This window comes from Podarcis cretensis (assembly GCF_951804945.1).
Source record: "Podarcis cretensis genome assembly, chromosome: 1".
Classification (NCBI taxonomy): domain Eukaryota; kingdom Metazoa; phylum Chordata; class Lepidosauria; order Squamata; family Lacertidae; genus Podarcis; species Podarcis cretensis.
Genome location: NC_137170.1, coordinates 10,857,783 through 10,879,596, shown reverse-complemented (window position 1 = coordinate 10,879,596; position 21,814 = coordinate 10,857,783). Strand labels below are relative to the sequence as shown.

Here is a 21,814-nt window from a genome sequence, read left to right as displayed (position 1 = left end):
GGTAGGTTAGGTTGAAAGACAGTGACCAGCCCAAGGCCACCCAGCAAGCTTCACGGCTGAGGGGGGATTTGAACCCTGGACTCCCAGGTCCTAGTCCAACACTCTAACCACTGCACCACACTGCCTGCAGTCTCTCCAGGCCTCCAGGTGCTATGTGATGAAGCACTTTCTTTTATCTGTCCTGAATCTTCCAAGATTCATCTTCATTGTGATAGGAGAAAGGGGGAGAAAAACCGTTTCTGTACTCCCACTTTATGATTTTATACATTTCTATTGTGTTGCTTCTCACTCACCTTTTCTCTAAACCAAAAAATAAACAGCCAATGCTATAACCTTTCCTCATAGGGGAGTTGGTCATCCCATTTATCACTTCCATTACCATTTTCTGAACCTTCCTCAACTTTATGATATCCTTTCGGAGGTTGTTCAATGAGCAGTTTAGAATTTCCTGCCTTGGACTAGATGACCGCTGAGGTCCCTTCCAACCCAGCAGCTCTGGGATCCTACATCTTAAAACAACAGCGAGAACAACTGGGTGAAGAGAGAACTAGGTCTGCATTCAGAATATACATGCAGCTCCTTCCAGACCCTGGCTATAGCCATTTGCAAGCAAGAAAATTCATTTGTGTGGTACTCAATTTAGTAAAAAATAAAATAAAATCCCAGATACCCAAGGGTAAAATGACAATACATTTTGATGGCTCTCTAGTTGGATAATGCTCAATATATAAAAAGGGAGACAAAATACAGTAAATGTCAGTTTGATACCACATCGTTTCCCTCCTCCCCAAGAAATGAGGCTCTTTTCGAAACGGGGAATATTCATAAAAAAGCAGATTAAAACAGGATCTCTAATGTTGCATCAATATCTTAACCACGGTCAACTCTGGAAGAGTTATTTGCCTGCCTTATTTAGCTTTTGTGGCAAGGTTGTGATTGAATATTCATACCGGAACAAATCAATTCATTCGTTGTTGCTGAAGGCTACAAATTACTGAATCTAGAGATTCTCTCAGTTTTGCTGCAGGATCCTTTGAGATCTTTTCACGGTTTTTTTCCGGATCCTGACACCGCAGGAAGAGTTCTCTCAGCTGCTTTACTTTATCAGCTAGCTTTGCCTGAGGTGAAGTGACCACAATATGGACCAGCTGCTTGTATCTACAGCTCTGCAGCGGTTAGAAAAAAGCAGGTAAGATATGAGAAGGCGCAAGCTTAGGAGGAATCACAGACGGGGAAGATCTCCCTTTGAAGATGCCTCCTTCCTGGTCATGTCCTTCGATCTTTTGTGCAGGTGTGAAATTATGGGATGGGAAGACTGGCCAAACACCAGCCCAACTCCGTTCCAATATTCCGGTCATCGTCATACAACTCGACAGCAGCTGCCGCATTCAGAGCATGGTTTCTTTTTCTTCTTGGGGTTGAATATGGTGAGTATCGCTTCATCAAAGACGGCCTTCAGGCCTTTCTGAGTCAAGGCTGAGCACTCCAGGTAACACTGGGCGCCGATCTAGAAAGAATAAAAAAAGAGAGAGACAGACAGGCCTGAGCGAAGGTGGCAAGAAAATAACCTCTGGGTCATAAAAAAACCCAGAAGCATTTTTACTCCGTATTATAGGTGAGGACATTAATAGACAAGACGTTAAATTATTTTTATATGCAACAACAGCGGCAAGAGTATTGTTAGCCCAGAAATGGAAGCAAGAAGAAATTTCGACGAAAGAAGAAGGGCAGACGAAATTAATGGACTACAGAATTGGATAAAATGACAGGAAGGATTCGAAACCTGCGGGACCAGAGACTTACAGAAGATTGGAAGAAATATACAAACTATTCGAAGAGCAATTGTAATCAACAAATTACGCCAGTAGGACTGCAAGAGGTTTTGTAAGGAGAAATATGTGAAATACTGCAAAGTAGAGAAAGAATAGAGATATTAGTTATGAAATTTAAATGTAATAGTGAAAGTAAGAAATGTAAATTAAGTGAACAGATTGAAAAATTTTCAGATGTGATTGATGGAAGTCAAAAATTGTATAAGATATAAAAGTATGTTTAATTATTGTTGAAAATGATATGTTAAAAAATTTAATAAAAATTAATATTAAAAAACAAACAAACAAAAAACAAAAAACAAAACCTCTGGGTCAGGGGTAGGCAACCTAAGGCCCGTGGCCCAGATGTGGCCCAATTGCCTTGTCAATCCAGCCCAAGGACGGTCCAGGAATCAGCATGTTTTTACATGAGTAGAATGCGTGCTTTTATTTAAAATGCATCTCTTGGTTATTTGTGGAGCATAGGAATTTATTCATCCCCCCCCCCAAAAAAAAATATCGTCCAGCCCACCACGTGGTCTGAGGGATGGTGGACCAGCCCACGGCTGAAAAAGGTTGCTGACCCTGCTCTGGGTATTGAAAGGTAGAGTGCCCCCAGACAAGGAGGTTCCATTTGACTATGTTGGCCGAAAGAAGAGTCCTCTGTCTTCCTCCAAGAATTTGTCTAAAGCTATCTAAGATGTTTTACTGTTGTTTTATGATTTTCTGGAAGCCTCCCAGAGTGGCTGGGGCATATAAGAGCATATAATTCAATCTATCATCTATCTATCTATCTATCTATCTATCTATCTATCTATCTATATCTATCACCTATTCTTTAGCTTGCTTCCTAGGCCAACATCCTGTATCCCATGGCGGCTAAACTAGGTACCTCTAGGAGTAGCCTTCAAGCAGAGCATGAAGACAAATATCTATATTCTGCCATTGCTCCCCAGCAATGGGTATTCACAGGTAGACTATCCATGGACATGGAGGTTCTATTTGACCTAAGGCCATCAAACATCCTTTCCCCTCTTCTGTGGACTTCTCATATGGACAGAGTGGAAGTAAAATCTGCATGTATAGGCACTTATGAAGAACTTGTATTGTAACGATAGTCTTTTCTAGGTTTTTAGATGGCTCTGTTTTATCTGTGTGAGCTGCCTTGAGTCCTGGACTGGGGAAAAAACCGTATTTTTTGCTCCACAAGACACATTTTTTTCTGGCCGAAGTATTGGGAAATATTAGAAAGAGATGGAGACAATTGGAGATTGCAGAGTATGGAGAAACTAAAAGATAAAGTGCGAGATTGGTTACATTATGCTCAGATTAAAGAGGCTTTTAAATTGGATAAAAAGTTAGGATTCCAGGTGGAAAAATCGAAACTGGAAACAGAACTGTTAGAACCTAAGACTAAGGTACTTTCAAGAATGTATAACTTGTTGCTGAGGTGGAATACACAGGATGAAACGGTTAAATCAGCTATGATAAAGTGGGCACAGGACATTGGGTATAACATCATGTTTGCTGACTGGGAAAAGTTATGGACCACCGGTATGAAGTTTACGGCATGTAATGCCTTGAAAGAAAACATTATGAAAATGATATACAGGTGGTACATGACCCCAGTCAAGCTAGCAAAAATATATCACCTGTCAGACAATAAGTGTTGGAAATGTAAGGAAACTGAAGGAACGTTCTTCCACCTCTGGTGGACTTGCCCTAGGGTTAAGGTCTTCTGGGAAATGATATATAATGAGTTGAAAAAGGTATTTAAGTATACCTTCCCTAAGAAACCAGAGGCCTTCCTTTTGGGCATTGTTGGCCAGAGGGTGTTAAAGAATGACCGAACATTTTTTATGTATGCAACAACAGCAGCAAGGATACTCGTAGCTAAATATTGGAAAACTCAAGATTTGCCCACCCTGGAAGAATGGCAGATGCAACTGATGGACTACATGGAGCTGGCAGAAATGACTGGCGGAATCCGGGACCTGGGAGAAGAAGCAGTGGAGGAGGATTGGAAGAAATTTAAGGACTATTTACAAAAACATTGTAAACTATATGAGTGTTAAGAAGGATGAGAGATTCGAAAACAACAGGGCACCATAAAGATAGTTGAAAAGACTACGAGAATGAGTGAATTGTATGAGAGTAATACATTTTGAATAACTACTATTTTAAAATTTGGCATTTAGGATTTTGACAAAAATATTCAAAGTTATGGATAAAATATGGGAATTCTGTATAATAAGAATGAAAATAAGGTGATAAGTTGCTGGCTAAAGTTTTATTAACCTGGAAAGTAGGAGCGAGAGACGTGAGGAAGTCCAAAAGGAAAAAAAAATGAAGAAAAGATGGCTATTACAACATGTATAATTTCATGTATGTTTTACTCTTTGTTTCTTTTTTGTTTATTCTGTCTTTTCTTTTTTCTTTCTTTATTGTATTAACAAAATCCTTAATAATTTTTTTTTTAAAAAAAGACATTTTTTTCCTCCTAAAAAGTAAGGGGAAATGTCTGTGTGTCTTATGAAGCGAAAGCTGTGTGGAGGAGGGACGTGTAAGCGGCTCCTGTCCGCTTTGCTGCTTTAAAGCGAGCCGTGGAGGACAGACGGAAGCCATGTCTCCCCTTCATTCAGAATATTTTCCCCCCATGTTTTCCTCCTCTAAAAACTACGTGTGTCTTATGGTCAGGTGCGTCTTATGGAGCGAAAAATACGGAAAATACATACATACTATATATACAACAACAATGAGCCTGGCTTAGTTTACAAGGAAGGTAAAGTAAAGTAAAGTAAAGGTACCCCTGCCCGTACGGGCCAGTCTTGACAGACTCTGGGGTTGTGCGCCCATCTCACTTAAGAGGCCAGGGGCCAGCGCTGTCCGGAGACACTTCCGGGTCACGTGGCCAGCGTGACATCGCTGCTCTGGCAAGCCAGAGCCGCACACGGAAACGCCGTTTACCTTCCCGCTGGTAAGCGGTCCCTATTTATCTACTTGCACCCGGAGGTGCTTTCGAACTGCTAGGTTGGCAGGCGCTGGGACCGAGCAGCGGGAGCGCACCCCGCCGCAGGGATTCGAACCGCCGACCTTTCGATCGGCAAGCCCTAGGCGCTGAGGCTTTAACCCACAGCGCCACCTGCGTCCCAACAAGGAAGGTACAGGGCCCAAATCAGGTGTAGGTCTAGTTTGCCTGATCAAATCCTGGCTCAATCAGTCAAGATATGCATGATTTTCATGCCCTTGCATGCGGCGTCTTGGCTCTTGGGTTTAACGGGAGCAACAGTACCTCTTTAGCCAGTTTGATGCCATGTTCGTAAGACAGGGGCTTCTCCTTCATGTAGAGCAATCGAGTCAAGGTTTTTGGATCATCTCGTAGGTCAATCTAGGAGTTTAAAGCAGACGTAAAGTTTAAGGCTTGTTCAAAAAAGAAAAGAAAAAAGGGCTATCTAAGGTCTCTAACTGTAGGAGATGCAACAGAGATAATGCTTCTCAAAAAAAGTGTTTTTTCATTGTCCTATATTGAAAGATGTTTTGGCAGAAGGTAACTGAAACTATAGATAGGGATGCGGGTGGCGCTGTGGGTTAAACCACAGAGCCTAGGACTTGCCAATCAGAAGGTCGGCGGTTCGAATCCCCATGGCGGGGTGAGCTCCCATTGTTCAGTCCCTGCTCCTGCTAACCTAGCAGTTTGAAAGCACGTCAAAGTGCAAGTAGATAAATAGGTACCGCTCTGGCGGGAAGGTAAACAGCGTTTCTGTGCACTGCTCTGGTTCACCAGAAGTGGCTTAGTCATGCTGGCCACATGACCTGGAAGCTGTCTGCAGACAAACGCCGGCTCCCTCGGCCAATAAAGCAAGATGAGCGCTGCAACCCTAGAGTCGGCCATAAAAGGACCTAATGGTCAGGGTTCCTTTACCTTTACCTTTAACTGTTTATCAACAGAACTGTACAGAGCAACCTTACAGAGGTAATTTACAGAGCAAAATATCCTCTTGAATTATATACAGAGCACATGGAACCTTACAAAAGGACAATAAGAGTGGACTCTCTGTGCCCTTACCACGGCAAAAAGACTGTTATTGATGAATTGGAATAATAAAAATGCGGCTCCCTTCTACGAGGGCATTGAAGACTTACACATACAAGCTCGGAACATGTGAACAACTTGCATATAAATGCAGACTCGCGATGGACAAATTCAATGATATTTGGAATCCATTCTTACAAATACTGCAATAGGTTCAGATCTGGTGAAGTACAATTAACAACCTTGTAAAATATACAGCTTTGGGCTCCCCCCTCTTTGTTTCCCCTTCTGCCTTTCTGTTTCTTTCTTTCATTTTCTCTTTTCTGTTTGCGTCTCTTGGCACACATATAGTTACGTATTTTTGAACTTTCAATAAAGATGTTAGTCTATCCCCCCCCCCCAAAGTTAAAGGTTTGTTCACAGCTATGGCATCCCTCACTGAGCAAGAACCTTCTGCCTAGTCCTATCTGTCCGCCCATCATCACACTATTTGGCATTGTAATGGTCACAAAGTGAGAGTATCATGTGGCAGCTGCAATTGTAGAATCGGAGAGCTGAAGAAGAAGAAGAAGAAGAAGAAGAAGAAGAAGAAGAAGAAGAAGAAGAAGAATTTGGATTTGATATCCCCCTTTATCACTACCTGAAGGAGTCTCAAAGCCGCTAACATTCTCCTTTCCCTTCCTCCCCCACAACAAACACTCTGTGAGGTGAGTGAGGCTGAGAGACTTCAGAGAAGTGTGACTAGCCCATAGCTGTCAACTGTCCCTTATTTGGCGGGAAACTCCCTTATCCCAGCGCTGTGTCCTGCTGCTGCCCCTTATTGATGATGTACCTTAAATTTCCCAGGTTTTAAAGGAAGCAGCTCCTCTCCCTCCCTCCCTCCCTCCTTGCTGGCCAGAGAGGAGGAAGGCTCCAATTGTGTTGCTTGGCTGCGTTGCTCAACCAATAAGGAGTCTAAGAACGACTGGGGGGTGGCGCTTGCATGCCTTGTGCCGATCAAATTGGCTGCGTTGCCTTGGGACTCGCCTTTGCTCAGCGCTTCCCAGCAGAGAGGTGACAGTGGTATTCCTTGCTGCATCCCCTTTGCTGGGTTGCTGCGCTGTGGGAACCAACGCTTGAAGCTTCGTTTGGCTGCTGGCTGGGCTTTCTGCCTTTGGCTCGGAGGGGCTCAGAAGCTGAACATACCTGTGTCCGAAAAATCCCTTATCTCTTATTTTCTGCTGATCTCTTATTTTCGAGGCTGCTGGTCCCTTATTTTCAAATTTGTAAGTTGACAGCTATGGACTAGCCCAAGGTCACCCAGCAGCTGCATGTGGAGGAGCAGAGATGTGAACCCGGTTCACCAGATTATGAGTCCACTGCTCTTAACCACTACACCACACTGGACCTAGTCCAGCCCCCTGCAATGCGGGAATCTTTCACCCAACATGGGATTCGAACCGACGACCCTCATGTTCTACCGACTGAGCTTTTCCAGTTGGCTGAGTTGGCATGAACACACCAGAGACCAGTGTTTTGCAGACTCCCCAGCCATCCTTTACCTGTGTTCCTATCAGAACATAAGGCACATGGGGCATGCAGACTTTCAGTTCCGGCACCCATTCCTCCTGGACGTTGTGGTACGAGGCAGGGTTCACCACGGAGAAACAGATCAAAAACACGTCCGTGTTGGGGTAAGAGAGAGGCCTGAGCTGGTTGTAGTCCTCCTGCCAGACAGCAAAAGAATTTAAATGAGAGCATTACAACAGCAGTGAAATGGTTATTTGGAGCAGCAAACTAGATGTCCTTTCCGATTCCTCCCAATTCTTTGATTCTAAGCATCCGCTGTGAGTTAAAGCCTCAGCGCCTAGGACTTGCCGATCGAAAGGTCGGCGGTTCGAATCCCTGCGGCGGGGTGCGCTCCCGTCGTTCGGGCCCAGCGCCTGCCAACCTAGCAGTTCAAAAGCACCTCCGGGTGCAAGTAGATAAATAGGGACCGCTTACCAGCGGGAAGGTAAACGGCGTTTCCGTGTGCGGCTCTGGCTCTGGCTCTGGCCAGAGCAGCGATGTCACGCTGGCCACGTGACCCGGAAGTGTCTCCGGACAGCGCTGGCCCCTGGCCTCTTAAGTGAGATGGGTGCACAACCCCAGAGTCTGTCAAGACTGGCCCGTACGGGCAGGGGTACCTTTACCTTTACCTTTTAAGCATCCACACAACCGTTTTTGCAAGTGATAAAGTCAAAATTTATTGAGTTGCCTAGGTGTTTTCTTATTATCTTTCAAGGCCAGGAGCATGCAGTTCACTAAACATTAAGAAGAAGTTTCTGACAGCAAGAGCTGTTTGAAATAAATACTACTTTGGGGCAGTGCTATTTTTCTAATCTAGAACTTGCCGTGAATGCCTCCCTTGTTCTCTTAGAAAAAGCCCTGCTTTGGGGGGAAGATGTAAAATTCTCAGGCGGTGAGATTATTTTAAACCATATACCAACTGTGGGGTTTGACTGTCTGCCAAAAGACTGATATTGATTCATTGGAAAGATAAAACCATGGCCCTCTTTGAGCGATGGATAGAAAATATGACAATGCTGGCAATGTACAAATTAGTAATTTTTCATTCGTTGTAATAACTGTATTACTTATATACCTGTATTCCATATTGTATCACAATTCCAAGTATTTTTCTTTAATTTTTCTTTTTGTTTTGTTCTTTTCCTTTTCCTTTATTTTCTCATGGAATTTTTTAAATAAATTATTATTATTATTATTATTATTATTAACATAAGTTGGATGGCCATCTGTCAGGGATTCTTTATCGTACACTTTTTGATGTGGCGAACTGCAAAACAGATAGCTTAGAGTGACCACGAGATGGCACTAGATTCTCGCAAGAAGGTTCACAACAAAGCCTTTTGAGTTTCCGAACAATGTTTGCTTTGGAGAGGTGAAGCTTGGGGCACCATTAAGAATGTCAGAAAGAGAGCTGGAGACATGGAATGCGACATCAACGCTTGACTCTGAGATAATTGGCTGTCATGACACTAGGTTGGGTAATTCACTTGGACTCTTGTGCCGAGGGCAAAATCCCAGGGGAGATGGGGAGGCGAGACAGAGGCCCCTGCCGGCCCTCCAAGTGTCCCTATTTTCCAGGGACAGTCCCCAATTTACTGAAGCTGCCTCGGTTTCTGATTTGATCCTGGAATACCCCGTTTTTCCTTATTTTCACCAGAGGGGATGTCTCTATTTTCATCTGAGAAAAGTTGGAAGATAAGGAATAGGATGTCCTTATTCTCATTGGAGGGACGCGGGTGGCGCTGTGGGTTAAACCACAGAGCCTACGACTTGCCGATCAGAAGGTCGGTGGTTCGAATCCCCGCGACGGGGTGAGCTCCTGTTGCTCGGTCCCTGCTCCTGACAACCTAGCAGTTTGAAAGCATGTCAAAGTGCAAGTAGATAAATAGGTACTGCTCTGGTGGGAAGGTAAACAGTGTTTCCATACACTGCTCTGGTTCTCCAGAAGCAGCTTAGTCATGCTGGCCACATGACTTGGAAGCTGTACGCCGGCTCCCTCGGCCAATAAAGCGAGATGAACGCCGCAACCCCAGAGTCGGCCACGACTGTACCTAATGGTCAGGGGTCCATTTACCTTTTTATTTTCATTGGAGAAATGTTGGGGGAGGGGGTGGGTTATGACCCTGTTTTCATGGTAAGCTGCTGGCATTATTGCATAATCATTTCCAGGGGTGTGGCCATGCTTAGTTGGCAAAACCAAGATAGGCTTCTGTACTGTGCAATCCTATGCACGTTTGCTAAGAAGTAATTCAGCAAGGCTTATTCTCAGATATGTAAGAGTAAGGGGCAGAGGCCCTAGCTCAGTGTTAGGGCATTTGCTTGGCATATAGAAAGTCCCAGGTTCAAACCCTGGCGTCTGCAAGAAGGGCTGGAAAATGCACTCCTGCCTGAAACTCTGGACAGCTGCTGCCAGTCAGTGTAGACAATATTCAGCCAGAGGGATCAATGTTCTGACTCAGCACTAGGCAGCTTCCTACGTGCATATAGAGTTTCAACTTCAATGTGACATAAGTTACAGGCATCTGATGAAGCAGACTCTAGTCCATGAAACCTCACGCTAGGGTTGCCATACGTCCAGGATTTCCCAGACATACCAGGAATACTGCAGTCGGCAGCAGTGCGGAAATCGGCATCATGAAAATCAGGACAAATGGCAATCCATATCAGCAGTGTCGTTTTTGCCATCTTTCCTCAAAAATTTTGCTCAACAACTTTTCGCTCCTACCAAAAAAGCTAAATAACTCTGCCCCCCAAAAATCTAAACAACTTTTGTGCCCGGATTATCACTTTTTGAAATATGGCAGCCCTACCTTATGCTGTAATAAATTTGTTAGTTTTTCTTTTTCTCATATCATTTTAATTTCTTAAATGAATATCACATGCACAATGCAAACTCTAAATTAGTTAGAACATCATATAATGCAACATAATCCTATGATGTCTTTTATCATCAAACGTATGTTATAATAAATTGGTTAGTCTTCAAAGTGCTGCAAAGCTTTTTGTACCATGTGTCTGCATGTATGAAGCAACTCTTGTGCAAGTCACCAAAAATGAAAAGCTTACATTTTTGCCTGCCTTAAGGAACAAAGAAGAACCACAAAATGTTCTTTGTGAGAAGAACAGCGGCATCGAAGATAGACATAACGTGCAGAAATGACAGTAGATTACCTGTCCTGCAGTGTCATAAAGTCCAAGCAAATGCTGTCTGCCTCCGACTGTCACAGTCACTATAAAAAAAAAAAAAAGAGAAAACAGAAATATATTACCGGAACCTGGTTGGATCAGAATAAGGGCCCATGAAAAATTTGGGCTTTTTTTCAGTTTGGAACAGAGGTTCCCAAACTTATTTGGTCTACCACCACCTTTTCGGGGGTGGGGGTGGAAATTACTCAGTGCCCCCCAGAAATCCTGCCAGCTCAGTCCAATCCGCTCGAGGGTTGGGGTCGGTGCCACAGTCCCCCTGCCATTGGTGAAATAGACAGGCAAGCTGAGAACCAGTTCCCAGGCCTGGGTTCACCCAAAAGGGTTCAGCCAAGCCCAGGAAAACCCATCACCTCCAGCATGACTGCCAAATCCAGGGGAGACGTTGTGTGAATGGTTGTTTTTAAAATTCTTCTTTCTTTATGCTTCCACCGCCCCCTTACTTTTATTCAACGCCCTCCCCCAATTGCACCCGAGGCTACTACTGCCCCACTGGATCGTCCCAGCGCCCCCCAGGGGGTGGTAGCACCCACTTTGGGAAACACTGGTTTAGAGAAAAGGTTGGCATAAGAGCTTGACGTAGAGTAACATTAGACCTATCCCTGCCCATTAGGTAAAGGTAAAGAGACCCCTGACCATTAGGTCCAGTCGTGGCCAACTCTGGGGTTGCGGCGCTCATCTCGCTTTATTGGCCGAGGGAGCCGGCGTACAGCTTCTGGGTATGTGGCCAGCATGACTAAGCCGCTTCTGGCGAACCAGAGCAGCGCACAGAAATGCCGTTTACCTTCCTGCCAGAGCGGTACCTATTTATCTACTTGCACTTTGACATGTTTTTGAACTGCTAGGTTGGCAGGAGCTGGGACCGAGCAACGGGAGCTCACCCCGTCACAGGGATTCGAACCGCCGACCTTCTGATTGGCAAATCCTAGGCTCTGTGGTTTAACCCACAGCACAGGACCCTAAATTTTGATACTGGAAGAGACAAGAGAGGGAGACAGGATAAGAAGGGAAGATGACGGATGGATGAAAGGAAGAGTAGCTGCATGGATTCAGGCTTAAATTTGGTTGGGATCCTCGCATGACAATAGACTCGTGTGATGTTTTGAAGGTGGAAGAAAAGCACCCACCAAACAAAATTAGACATCTGTTGCACTTAGCTCATCTTTTGTTATTCTAGCTCCAGTGCGCAGATGAACTTCCCAGGCTGGTGCTTTCGGGGTTGCAAGAGATCTAAGGAAGCTACGCAGGGTCAGGAAGAGACCCCTGGCTGGTGGGTACTCATCTCTAAGACCCCAGATCTAGGTTGCAACTCTTCTCTACTGAGGGAGTGTTTGGGTTATGTCTGGGTTTGGTACATTCGGCATCCGTTTCCCCCTTCATCTTCTTTCTTTCCAGTGGAAGATAGTTTGCAATGTCCAGCGTCCTTGCGTCAGAACCCACCATGTCCTTGCATCAGAACCCACCATCTCAGTGAGAACAATGGGAGTTCGTTTTGGACAAAGCATGGCTATTCTTTTATGTGTTTATGTCTCCCAACACTCATCTAGTGAAAATCTTGTTTAGTTTGTGTTATGTCCTTCCTCCCAGGAGTCCAGGGAAGTATAAACAGTCTTCTGAGCAGCCTCCCATTCAGGTGGTGGCCAAGAGCAAGCCTGCTCTGATCCAGAGATAAATAATTGCTCTTGCTTTACGTTACATGATTCATCTGGCTAATTCAACACCCCCCCCCACAAAGGGGCCCCAGTGCATCATGGGAAGAGGGTGGGCTGAGAGGAAAGCAAAGATAATTATTTCCTCTATGAGGAATGGTTGCTGCGTTTGGGATGTTTTAGTTTAGAGAAAAGGTGAGTTAGAAGCAACACGGTAGTAGTGGCAGACCTCTGACATTCACCCCATTTGTTGGGTGCTGGTGCCCAGTCTGCGCATTATGCACAGCTAAACGCCACCCCAATCCCTGAGCAGTGAGAGACTTCATGAGTTCCAGGTGCTTACCAGGAGTTTGGTTTCCATGGAATGAAGGTCAGCGGAGTTGGTGGATATATGGATTTATTTGCACATATATACAACCTGGGGACGTGGGTGGCGCTGTGGGTTAAACCACAGAGCCTAGGACTTGCCGATCAGAAGGTCAGCGGTTCGAATCCCCATGACGGGGTGAGCTCCCATTGCTCAGTCCCAGCTCCTGCCAACCTAGTAGTTCAAAAGCATGTCAAAGTGCAAGTAGATAAATAGGTACTGCTCTGGCAGGAAGGTAAACGGTGTTTCCATGCACTGCTCTGGTTCGCCAGAAGCGGCTTAGTCATGCTGGCCACATGACCCGGAAGCTGTACGCCGGCTCCCTCGGCCAATAAAGCGAGATGAGCGCCGCAACCCCAGAGTCGTCTGTGACTGGACCTAATGGTCAGCGGTCCCTTCAACTTTTTATATACAACCTGAGCCTAAGATGGAGGGGCTCACAGCAAGAAAGTATTTGTGGGGGCCGCTCCCCACAAAGTTGATGGGCATTCCCATTCAAATGGTGTGTGTGCACTGCGTCATGTGATCGATTGTGCGAGGCGGGGCTTACCTGGGCCCCCACAATATTTTATTCAAGTTGGTGCCTGTCAAGATGCTGTCAGCAGCTCCCGGCTGGTTGCCCAGGAAAGTATAAAGACAAGGAAACGTTTCTTACTGTCCTTTTTTATTTCAGTCTTTACACAGAGAGGCTATAGAACCCAGCCTTTTGGATAATGGCGTTGTGCGAGTGAATCTCCACCCCCCCCCGTCTCTCCCACTTTCTCATTCATCAATCTCATCGTCTCTCCTACAGGTGCTGCTACATGCCCTCTGTTTTTGAGCTCTTTGCTCTCCTACTTTCAAGGCTCGCTGGGTTCTGGGAGGAGGGGCTCTGAAATGCCTTCTAAAGACAGTGTGTCCGTCAGCTGTTGCCCCCCTGGTGCTTCCTCTTCCTCCTCTCCCATGATTTCCCAACTTCCCCCCTCATCTGCCTCTGAGCTGTGACCTCCCTCAAACCCCTGTTGTAAATCTAAACTCTCTTCCTCTTCCTCCTCCCTGGAAGGGTCAAGCTGGGAAGGCAGACTTCACCATTCCTCTTCTGCCCAGTCCCTGACATCACCCCTGGCACAAAGCAAGCATGCCTCTGTCTCTGCTTCCAGCTCAGCTCTCACACAACCCCACTATCTCGCTATTTTCCTTCTGCCCACCCAACTTCTTTGGATATGCTAATCCTGGTGCTTGTTTATGGAGAAAGCTAGAGAGTCCCAGAAAGACATCTACTTCTGTTTCATTGACTATGCAAAAGCCTTTGACTGTGTTGACCACAGCAAACTATGGCAAGTTCTTAAAGAAATGGGAGTGCCTGATCACCTCATCTGTCTCCTGAGAAATCTCTATGTGGGACAAGAAGCTACAGTTAGAACTGGATATGGAACAACTGACTGGTTCAAAATTGGGAAAGGAGTACGGCAAGGCTGCATTTTGTCTCCCTGCTTATTTAACTTATATGCAGAATTCATCATGCGAAAGGCTGGGCTGGATGAATCCCTAGCCGGAATTAAGATTGCTGGAAGAAATATCAACAACCTCAGATATGCAGATGACACAACCTTGATGGCAGTAAGTGAGGAGGAATTAAAGAATGAGGGTGAAAGAGGAGAGCGCAAAATATGGTCTGAAGCTCAACATCAAAAAAACTAAGAACATGGCAACTGGTCCCATCACCTCCTGGCAAATAAAAGGGGAAGAAATGGAGCCAGTGAGAGGTTTTACTTTCTTGGGCTCCATGATCACTGCAGATGGTGACAGCAGCCACGAAATTAAAAGACGCCTGCTTCTTGGGAGAAAAGCAATGACAAACCTAGACAGCATCTAAAAAAGCAGAGACATCACCTTGCCAACAAAGGTCCGTATAGTTAAAGCTATGGTTTTCCCAGTAGTGATGTATGGAAGTGAGAGCTGGACCATAAAGAAGGTTGATCGCCGAAGAATTGATGCTTTTGAATTGTGGTGGTAGAGGAGACTCTTGAGAGTCCCACGAACTGCAAGAAGATCAAACCGATCCATTCTGAAGGAAATCAGCCCTGAGTGCTCACTGGAAGGACAGATCGTGAAGCTGAGGCTCCAATACTTTGGCCACCTCATGAGAAGAGAAGACTCCCTGGAAAAGACCCTGATGTTGGGAAAGATGGAGGGCACAAGGAGAAGGGGACGACAGAGGACGAGATGGTTGGACAGTGTTCTCGAAGCTACCAGCAAGAGTTTGACCAAACTTCAAGACAGGAGTGCTTGGTGTGCTCTGGTCCATGGAGTCACGAAGAGTTGGACACGACTAAACAACAACAATCCTGGTGCTTAACTAGCCAGCCACAATCGTTGCCTAGACAAAGGGACTGGTTGGGCAAGCTTGCTCTCTTATCTTCTAACCTGCCCTTCCCCCACCAATACAGGAACCCAAGAATCAGGCAGGGCTCAAAGCATCGTGCAGAATGATCCTTCTCCCAACAAAACATGGTGCCCATCACAAAGTCAGGGGTTTTGCTGGCGAACGAATAAAATGCACCGAGAACTTTTAACCGTTGCACCATAACGAGGTCCGAATTCTGCGCTGCATCCATCTCACTTTAAAGCTGCGTCAATAACAGCCAGAGGAAGGCAGGCAGATTGACAGCTCAGCAGGTTTCCTGTCTAATGAAGCTATCTGGAAGTTTGCCTGGAAGTCGGTAGAGAACTAGTCCACTCTCCTTCCATGCAAAAATAATAACTGTGATGGATTAGGCTTGATCTCTCTGTTCATCTACCTGTGGCATGAGCTACCAGGTGCTGATTTCTTTTTGCCTGACTAATCTCATTTATCATTTAACACCACTCCTCCCCTCCCGGGTGTAATTTATTATTAAAAGTCCATTTCACTTGTTTCCTGGGCCCCCCCACTGTAGAATGATATGGTATTGCTGGATCCCACCCATGCAGTTTTGGAGGCTCTTGGTGAGACGCGAAAGCATCTGGCAAGGCAACAGAGCAGCTGAGAGGACGGATTGATCATTTTCATATCTGCCACTACCTCTGGCCTGTCAGGAAATCCAGTTGCTATCGACAGCTCTGTGGCTATTTATTAAGTCAAGGGCCAACGCAAGCAGCTCCTGATAAAGATGCACAAAAGTCCCCGGCAGACAGTTAATGAACAGCCTTTTCCCTCGGGGGACGATTCTTCCAAACCCTTATCTGCCGGAGGTTGACAAGCTGGTAATAGGAATTCAATGTACAACAAATCTGTCCTTTAAGCAGCGAGGGGAGGCGAAGTCAGGAAGATAAATAGAACAAGAGCATTCTGACAACCTCTCTTGTACAAGGTGGGAGCCGAATATGGCCTGGTGAAAACACGGAGGACGGCGCTGATTGACAGGGTTAGATTTATATTCCCATATCTTTGCAGAACGCCGCCTAAGATGCATTTCGAAGAGCCGCTTCATCACTCTGGCAAGCTGTTGCTTACATGGGCCTCTCTGAAGTGGGAAGTGTTTATTATTTTAACCCCTTGATTTCTGCAGTGTGTGCCTTGGCTTCCGCAACCCCTGACAACCCAGGAAAGGAGAGCGGTTCCTTTCTGCTTGTGCGTGAGGATGGAAGAAAGTCATGACGAGTATTTGCAGGCCTCTCCCTGCTTCCAAACCGACCTGGCAGGAAGGGGACGAGGGGTGAAAATTCCCACTTGAAACAAAATTCCCCTTCCCGACTGTGTTAGAACATGTGCTTCGCATGCAGAAAGTCGTCGGTTCTATTCCTGTCAGCTCCAGTTAAAAAGATCTGCATCAGGACTGCTGGGAAAGTACCCAAAGAGGACCCAGAACTTGGAAAGCTCATGTAAAAAAAAAGGATCTAATTATTTAGTTCATAAAATAAATAACACACCAATTGATAGTGAACAAAAAACATCAGAGAATCATAAAATTGGAAGGGACCCTGAGAACAGAGACATTCTATTCTGTATCAGGAAGCTTCTCCTGCGTCGGATCTCTCTGCACAAATAGACATCATATACACATCTACACATTGAGCCAATTGCAACCTCTCAGCTGAATCTACCTCACAGGGTTGTTGTAAAGAAAAAAATGCAAGGGTAGGGAGCATGTACACCTTCCACAGATAAATGGAATGAAACAATATTTTATCTGTAAGCTGCCTTGTGTCCCTGCCAGGGTAATAATAATAATAATCAGTGCTTTTTTTCCTTAAAAAAATGTTTAGGGCTACTCTCATTTTGGCTCAAGAAAACCACCATTTTATAGTTTAAATCAGGAAAAATAAATACAGTAAATGGACAAAAGTACAGAGATTTACAAAATGTTCAGCGGTATGCATACCCCTGCGCCCACCCCCCAGAAAAAAAGCACTGATAATAATAAGAATAATAATTAACAATGGAAACTCTGAGAATAATCAGGAACGTACCAGAGAGGAAATCCTAATGAACTCAGTGTGACTTAGTTCCATGTAAAAATGTTTTGCATTGCCGTGTAAACTGCAAAGTCTTTACCCAGTTACCTGGGAGTAAGTTCCATGGAATACAGTGGGACTTACTTTTGAGTAGAAAGTGTAAGGCTTCATTGGAATAAACACTCCATGTGTTTCTTAAGAAATGGCTGGCTGCTGAAGCATTGCAATTAAAGAATTAAAAGTGGATTGATGACCTTTCCCCTTCAAAATCATAGGAAGTTGCCTGCCAGCTTCACCATTTCCTTCATTTGGCACAACAATTTTATTTTCAGTATCAACAGGACTCCAGTTTTGCACCTACACACCCTCACAGCACTTTTAATTGCTCTCCGAGATGTGGAGGGGAGGAAAAAGGAAAACCAGGATGTTCCGGGATCAAATCAGAAACTGGGGTGGCTTCTGTGATTCTGGGACTGTCCCTGGAAAATAGGGTCACTTGCAGCGTATGCTGCAGGCACAGAGCTAATCCAACCCTCTCAGGGCCGTCTTAAGTTTATCCGGTGCCGTGGTGCAAAGCTCCCTCCGGCACCCCCCCTCATTTCTCAGAGTTGTCAGAGATTTTTTTAGGGAGGATGGGGCTGCTGGTGGGGCTGCAGGAGGCAGGCAGTGGCTGGAGAATGGCTCCTTTGGCGGGGAAGAGGCAGAGGCAGGACGCAGCGCCTCCTGGCTCAGCTGGCCATTTTGCGCCACGATGGCCATGGCAGACGGCAGCGGCGTAGCGTGGGTTGTCAGCACCCGGGGCAAGGCAAGTAATTTGCACCCCTAACCCCTAACCTGCCGCCACTGCCAGCTTCTTCTTGCTGCTGCCTGGGCTGGTCGGGTGTAGTTCTCTCCCGCGCTCAGCGCTGCGCTGGGTGGCCGCTGCACTGTCCCTCCCCCAGATAGTCCCTCCCTCGCTCTCTCTCCGCTCCGCACCGCAACGCACGCCTGGCACCCTCCCCCTCCACAGTGGGCGGCGACCCGGCAGCTCGGATCGATTCGCACAGCCAACACTGCAGTGAGAGAGAGTGAGTGAGCCAGGTAGGGGCAGAGAGCTGCGAGTGCGAGTGCGCCCCCCCCAATGTTGCGCCCGGTGCGGCTGGCCCCCCCTGCACCCCCCACGCTACGCCACTGGCAGACGGAGGCTTCGGGCGCTGTGCTGCTTTGGCACGGCATGGCAGAGGCGGGCGAGGGCGGCAAGCTGATGCCAAGAGGCGCCACGTCCAGCCTCCGCCTCTTCCCTGGCGCCCTCCAGAACTTGGCGCCCCGGCGCCCCGCACCACTAGCCTTTATGGGTAAGACATCCCTGAACCCTCTATCCCCATAACGGGCAGATGGCAGCAACAGGGTAAGCCAAATACATGATGACAGAGGCAGGACCACTGAGGTCAGACTGCTGGCACAGGTCTGCAGCCACACAGCCCTCAGAAGGGCAAACATAGCTGCCACAGCGATACCCTCCTATAGGTCTTTCCTGTTTTCTTTATAACCTTTCACTGCTGCTGAATTTTATTGAGCCACTCGCTGATTGCACTAATTCTCCCTGCCAAAGTTTCATGCTATGTTCCTGATGTGTATAGTTATACCTTCACATTTCCCATATTGCGTTCATTTATTTTTCTAAGCCCCGCAAGCCGCCCGGGGGGATATGCATCAATGGGCCGCCCCTGAAACCGAGCAATAAAAATAAATTGGTGTCCAAGGCCTGATGTCCTTGCCATCTGGCAATGAGGTCATTGTCTTGGAGCTAAGACTCCAGGCCTCTCTTAAATGGTCCTAATGCAGCAGTCGAGTCCACGTTGGAGTCCCTAGTACCTTTTTCAAATGAACCAGTTTTCTTTCCTTCCCCAAATTCGTCGCAAATCACGGCGCGGGCCATTTGCCCATCTCTAATTTCAGCTCCCTCGAACGGGAAAGTGGAATGGCAACGAGCAACTTAATTTCTTGGCTTGCTTTGTAAGTAGGATTGCCAAACTATTCCTTACTTTTCAGAAGCATCAATCATGCTAAAGCTTTCTCCGTTATTCTGGAGCAGGACAGCTCCACCGAGCCTAATAGGTGCCCTTCTTTCCAGACATCTCTCCAGGGCATCCTCGACTTTTGAAAGCTTCTTTCGCACCAAACACTTTCATGCTTTGCCTTTGCATAAAGGAGACCGTGGGTGGCGCTGTGGGTTAAACCACAGTGCCTAGGACTTGCTGATCGAAAGGTCGGCGGTTCAAATCCCCGCGCAACGGGGTGAGCTCCCGTCGTTCGGTCCCAGCTCCTGCCCACCTAGCAGTTTGAAAGCAACCCTAAGTGCAAGTAGATAAATAGGGACCGCTTTCTAGCGGAAAGGTAAACGGCGTTTCTGTGTGCGGCGCTGGTGCTGGCTCGCCAGATGCAGCTTTGTCACGCTGGCCACGTGACCCGGAAGTGTCCTTGGACAGTGCCGGCTCCCGGCCTCTTGAGCGAGATGAGCGCGCAACCCTAGAGTCGGTCATGACTGGCCCTGACGGGCAGGGGTACCTTTACCTTTACCTTTAAAGGAGGCTGGACTAGCATTTGGAGAAGGAGAGGCAGTGTAGAACAGCTTACCCTCAGCCTGGTGCCCCACAATATGTTGCGTGACAGTTCCCACCAGTCCCGGTCAGCATGCTCAATGGTCAGGGATGGTAGGAGAAGCTTCCTGGTGTCCCTGTTTTCATCGGAGAAATGTTGGAGAGTATGCATGTAGGAATTTAGAACACGGCATGATCAGCGTTCTGAATTGAGTGGGCACCTTCAGTGTAGACCCAGCCCAAACCTCCCTGAATTTCTTTTCCCTTGTACCTGGGCACTGAAAAGGTACCTAATGGTATTGCTAATGCAGAGTCACCAATAGATTAAATTGAGAAATGAATACGCAGAAAGGTAAGGTGATGTCAGGCTGCGGGGACTCAGCTTCCTCCCCCGTGGCAGTAAATAAGAAAATCAAATGAAAGGAACGCCTTACTAGTTAGATTCTTTAATAATCACAGTGAGAGATAAAAGAACATGTCTCCCTAGGAAATGGCGGTGCTCCCAGCAAAGGCTTATACCCCTCCGTCCCTATTAATCTTCGTCACTCCTACGTCTTGTAATCTGAGCTTGTACCCTCTACACTTTCTGTTCTGAGACTTTCTGAGCTCTTCTCAACTTTGGGGAGGGCGGTGGAGGAATGCTGTCCAATGACTGTGAATCTGTTAACCCTCTCTCTTCCAGTGTTTCTTCTCCTAGCTGTTCCCCACCCAGTATTTCCCAGCTTCTGCCTTCTGAACTATGCCCCTCTGCAAACCACTCTTCCAAATCTATACTGTCGTCCTGCTTCTGGGAAGGTTCAGGAGCAGGGGAAGGCTCCTACCATTCCTCCTCAGCGCAGCGCTCCTCAGCACAGTCCCTGACAGGTGAGGAGAGTTGTGGCTTTGTGTTAGAACAGGCACGTCCAACAGGTAGATCGTGATCCACCGGCAAATCACTGGACGTCTGTGGTAGATCACTGTCTCCCCCCAAAGAAGAAGCTCAACAACTTTGACCTGAACTCTGCTCCGTGAGGAGATCACAGTCTCTTGGGAGTTGGGCATCCTGCTTTGCACAAAGAAAGTTACAGGTTCAATTGCTGGCCCTTTTGCTTTGTATTGGGCTGGGAAAAGCTCTTGCCTAAAACCCTGCAGAAATGCTGCCGGTCAGTGTTGACATTACTGAGCTGGAAGGACCAGTGGTCTGATTTGTAGGGATGGAAAGATATGTCAGTTTTGGTTTCTAATTTTTCCGATCTTCAGTTCAGTTCTCCACACTAGTTCACAGGTTTTTGGGTTGTTTTTTTAAGTCCTCATGAAAATTCACCAGCATTTCTGTGTGAATTTCTCTGAACATACACATTTTAATATGCAGTTTTGCCTAATGGAGTGAATTTTTAATCTTACTTTTATCAAACACTTTAGTTGATGCATTTTTTGCATACATTACATGACTGGAGCAATGCAAAATTCAGGGAACTGTGAATTTTGAAAGATAGCTGTGTTTCGGTTCTCATTTTGCTTTCGAAAGGGGAAATTATATATTTTTGCCTTTAAATGTGAGCTGAATCAATTCTCCACCCCACTGAAAGGCAGGTTTCTACATGTCTATGCAGACTATCTACCAGTTAGATCTTGTTTAATTTTAAATTTATTAACACTGTACACTGCTCTTCATCATTTTAGTATATCATTTCTACATGGTTTTTATTGTATATTCAATATTGAATGTGATGCATTATATTGTGTTTTATGTATTCTGTTTTCTTCCTACCTTTTCTGCTGGTCATTGACCGAAATAAATATACTATTACCAATTAGAGTTTCATGTAGATTAATCATTAACTTTTAAAAGAATAAACATGTATTTCAAATTAACTTGGATGAATGTCACTTAAATATTACCCAAAATAATAATAAATAGCAATACAGCCAAACCAATTAGAGCAAAAAATAAACAAGTTGCGCCCTTGCTGCTTAGCTCTGCCGATTAAAAATTGCTGCTGCTCATTAACCTGGTGTCTGTCAATTAGGCTGGTTAAAGTTTGCAGCCATTGCACAATGTGAAAGATGGGAAGACGGCATTTTTAATTATGCCTCCTCCGAAACCGAGGGCCATTTCAGATGAGGTTCCATGACCCCTGCTAAGCTCCTCATTTCATAGTTCAGATTTGTCCGCATCAACGTTAGTGCTCCTTGCCACCCATGTCTCTATTAGACGCCAGGATTCA

At 46.0% G+C, this 21,814-nt stretch overlaps 1 protein-coding gene across 1 annotated transcript in view; it reads right to left on the bottom strand.

The window, feature by feature from the left end:
• Window positions 1-669: 669 nt before the first annotated feature.
• The window catches only part of RHOJ (ras homolog family member J), a 66,697-nt gene continuing 45,552 nt past the window's right edge, over window positions 670-21,814 (bottom strand). The window contains exons 2-5 of the mRNA XM_079963264.1: window positions 10,564-10,622; window positions 7,386-7,550; window positions 5,104-5,199; window positions 670-1,507 (exon numbers count right to left, since the gene is read on the bottom strand). Of these exons, the coding sequence (XP_079819390.1) occupies window positions 1,361-1,507; window positions 5,104-5,199; window positions 7,386-7,550; window positions 10,564-10,622 (467 nt within the window). The 3' untranslated portion in view covers window positions 670-1,360. The remainder of the gene's footprint in view (window positions 1,508-5,103; window positions 5,200-7,385; window positions 7,551-10,563; window positions 10,623-21,814) is intronic.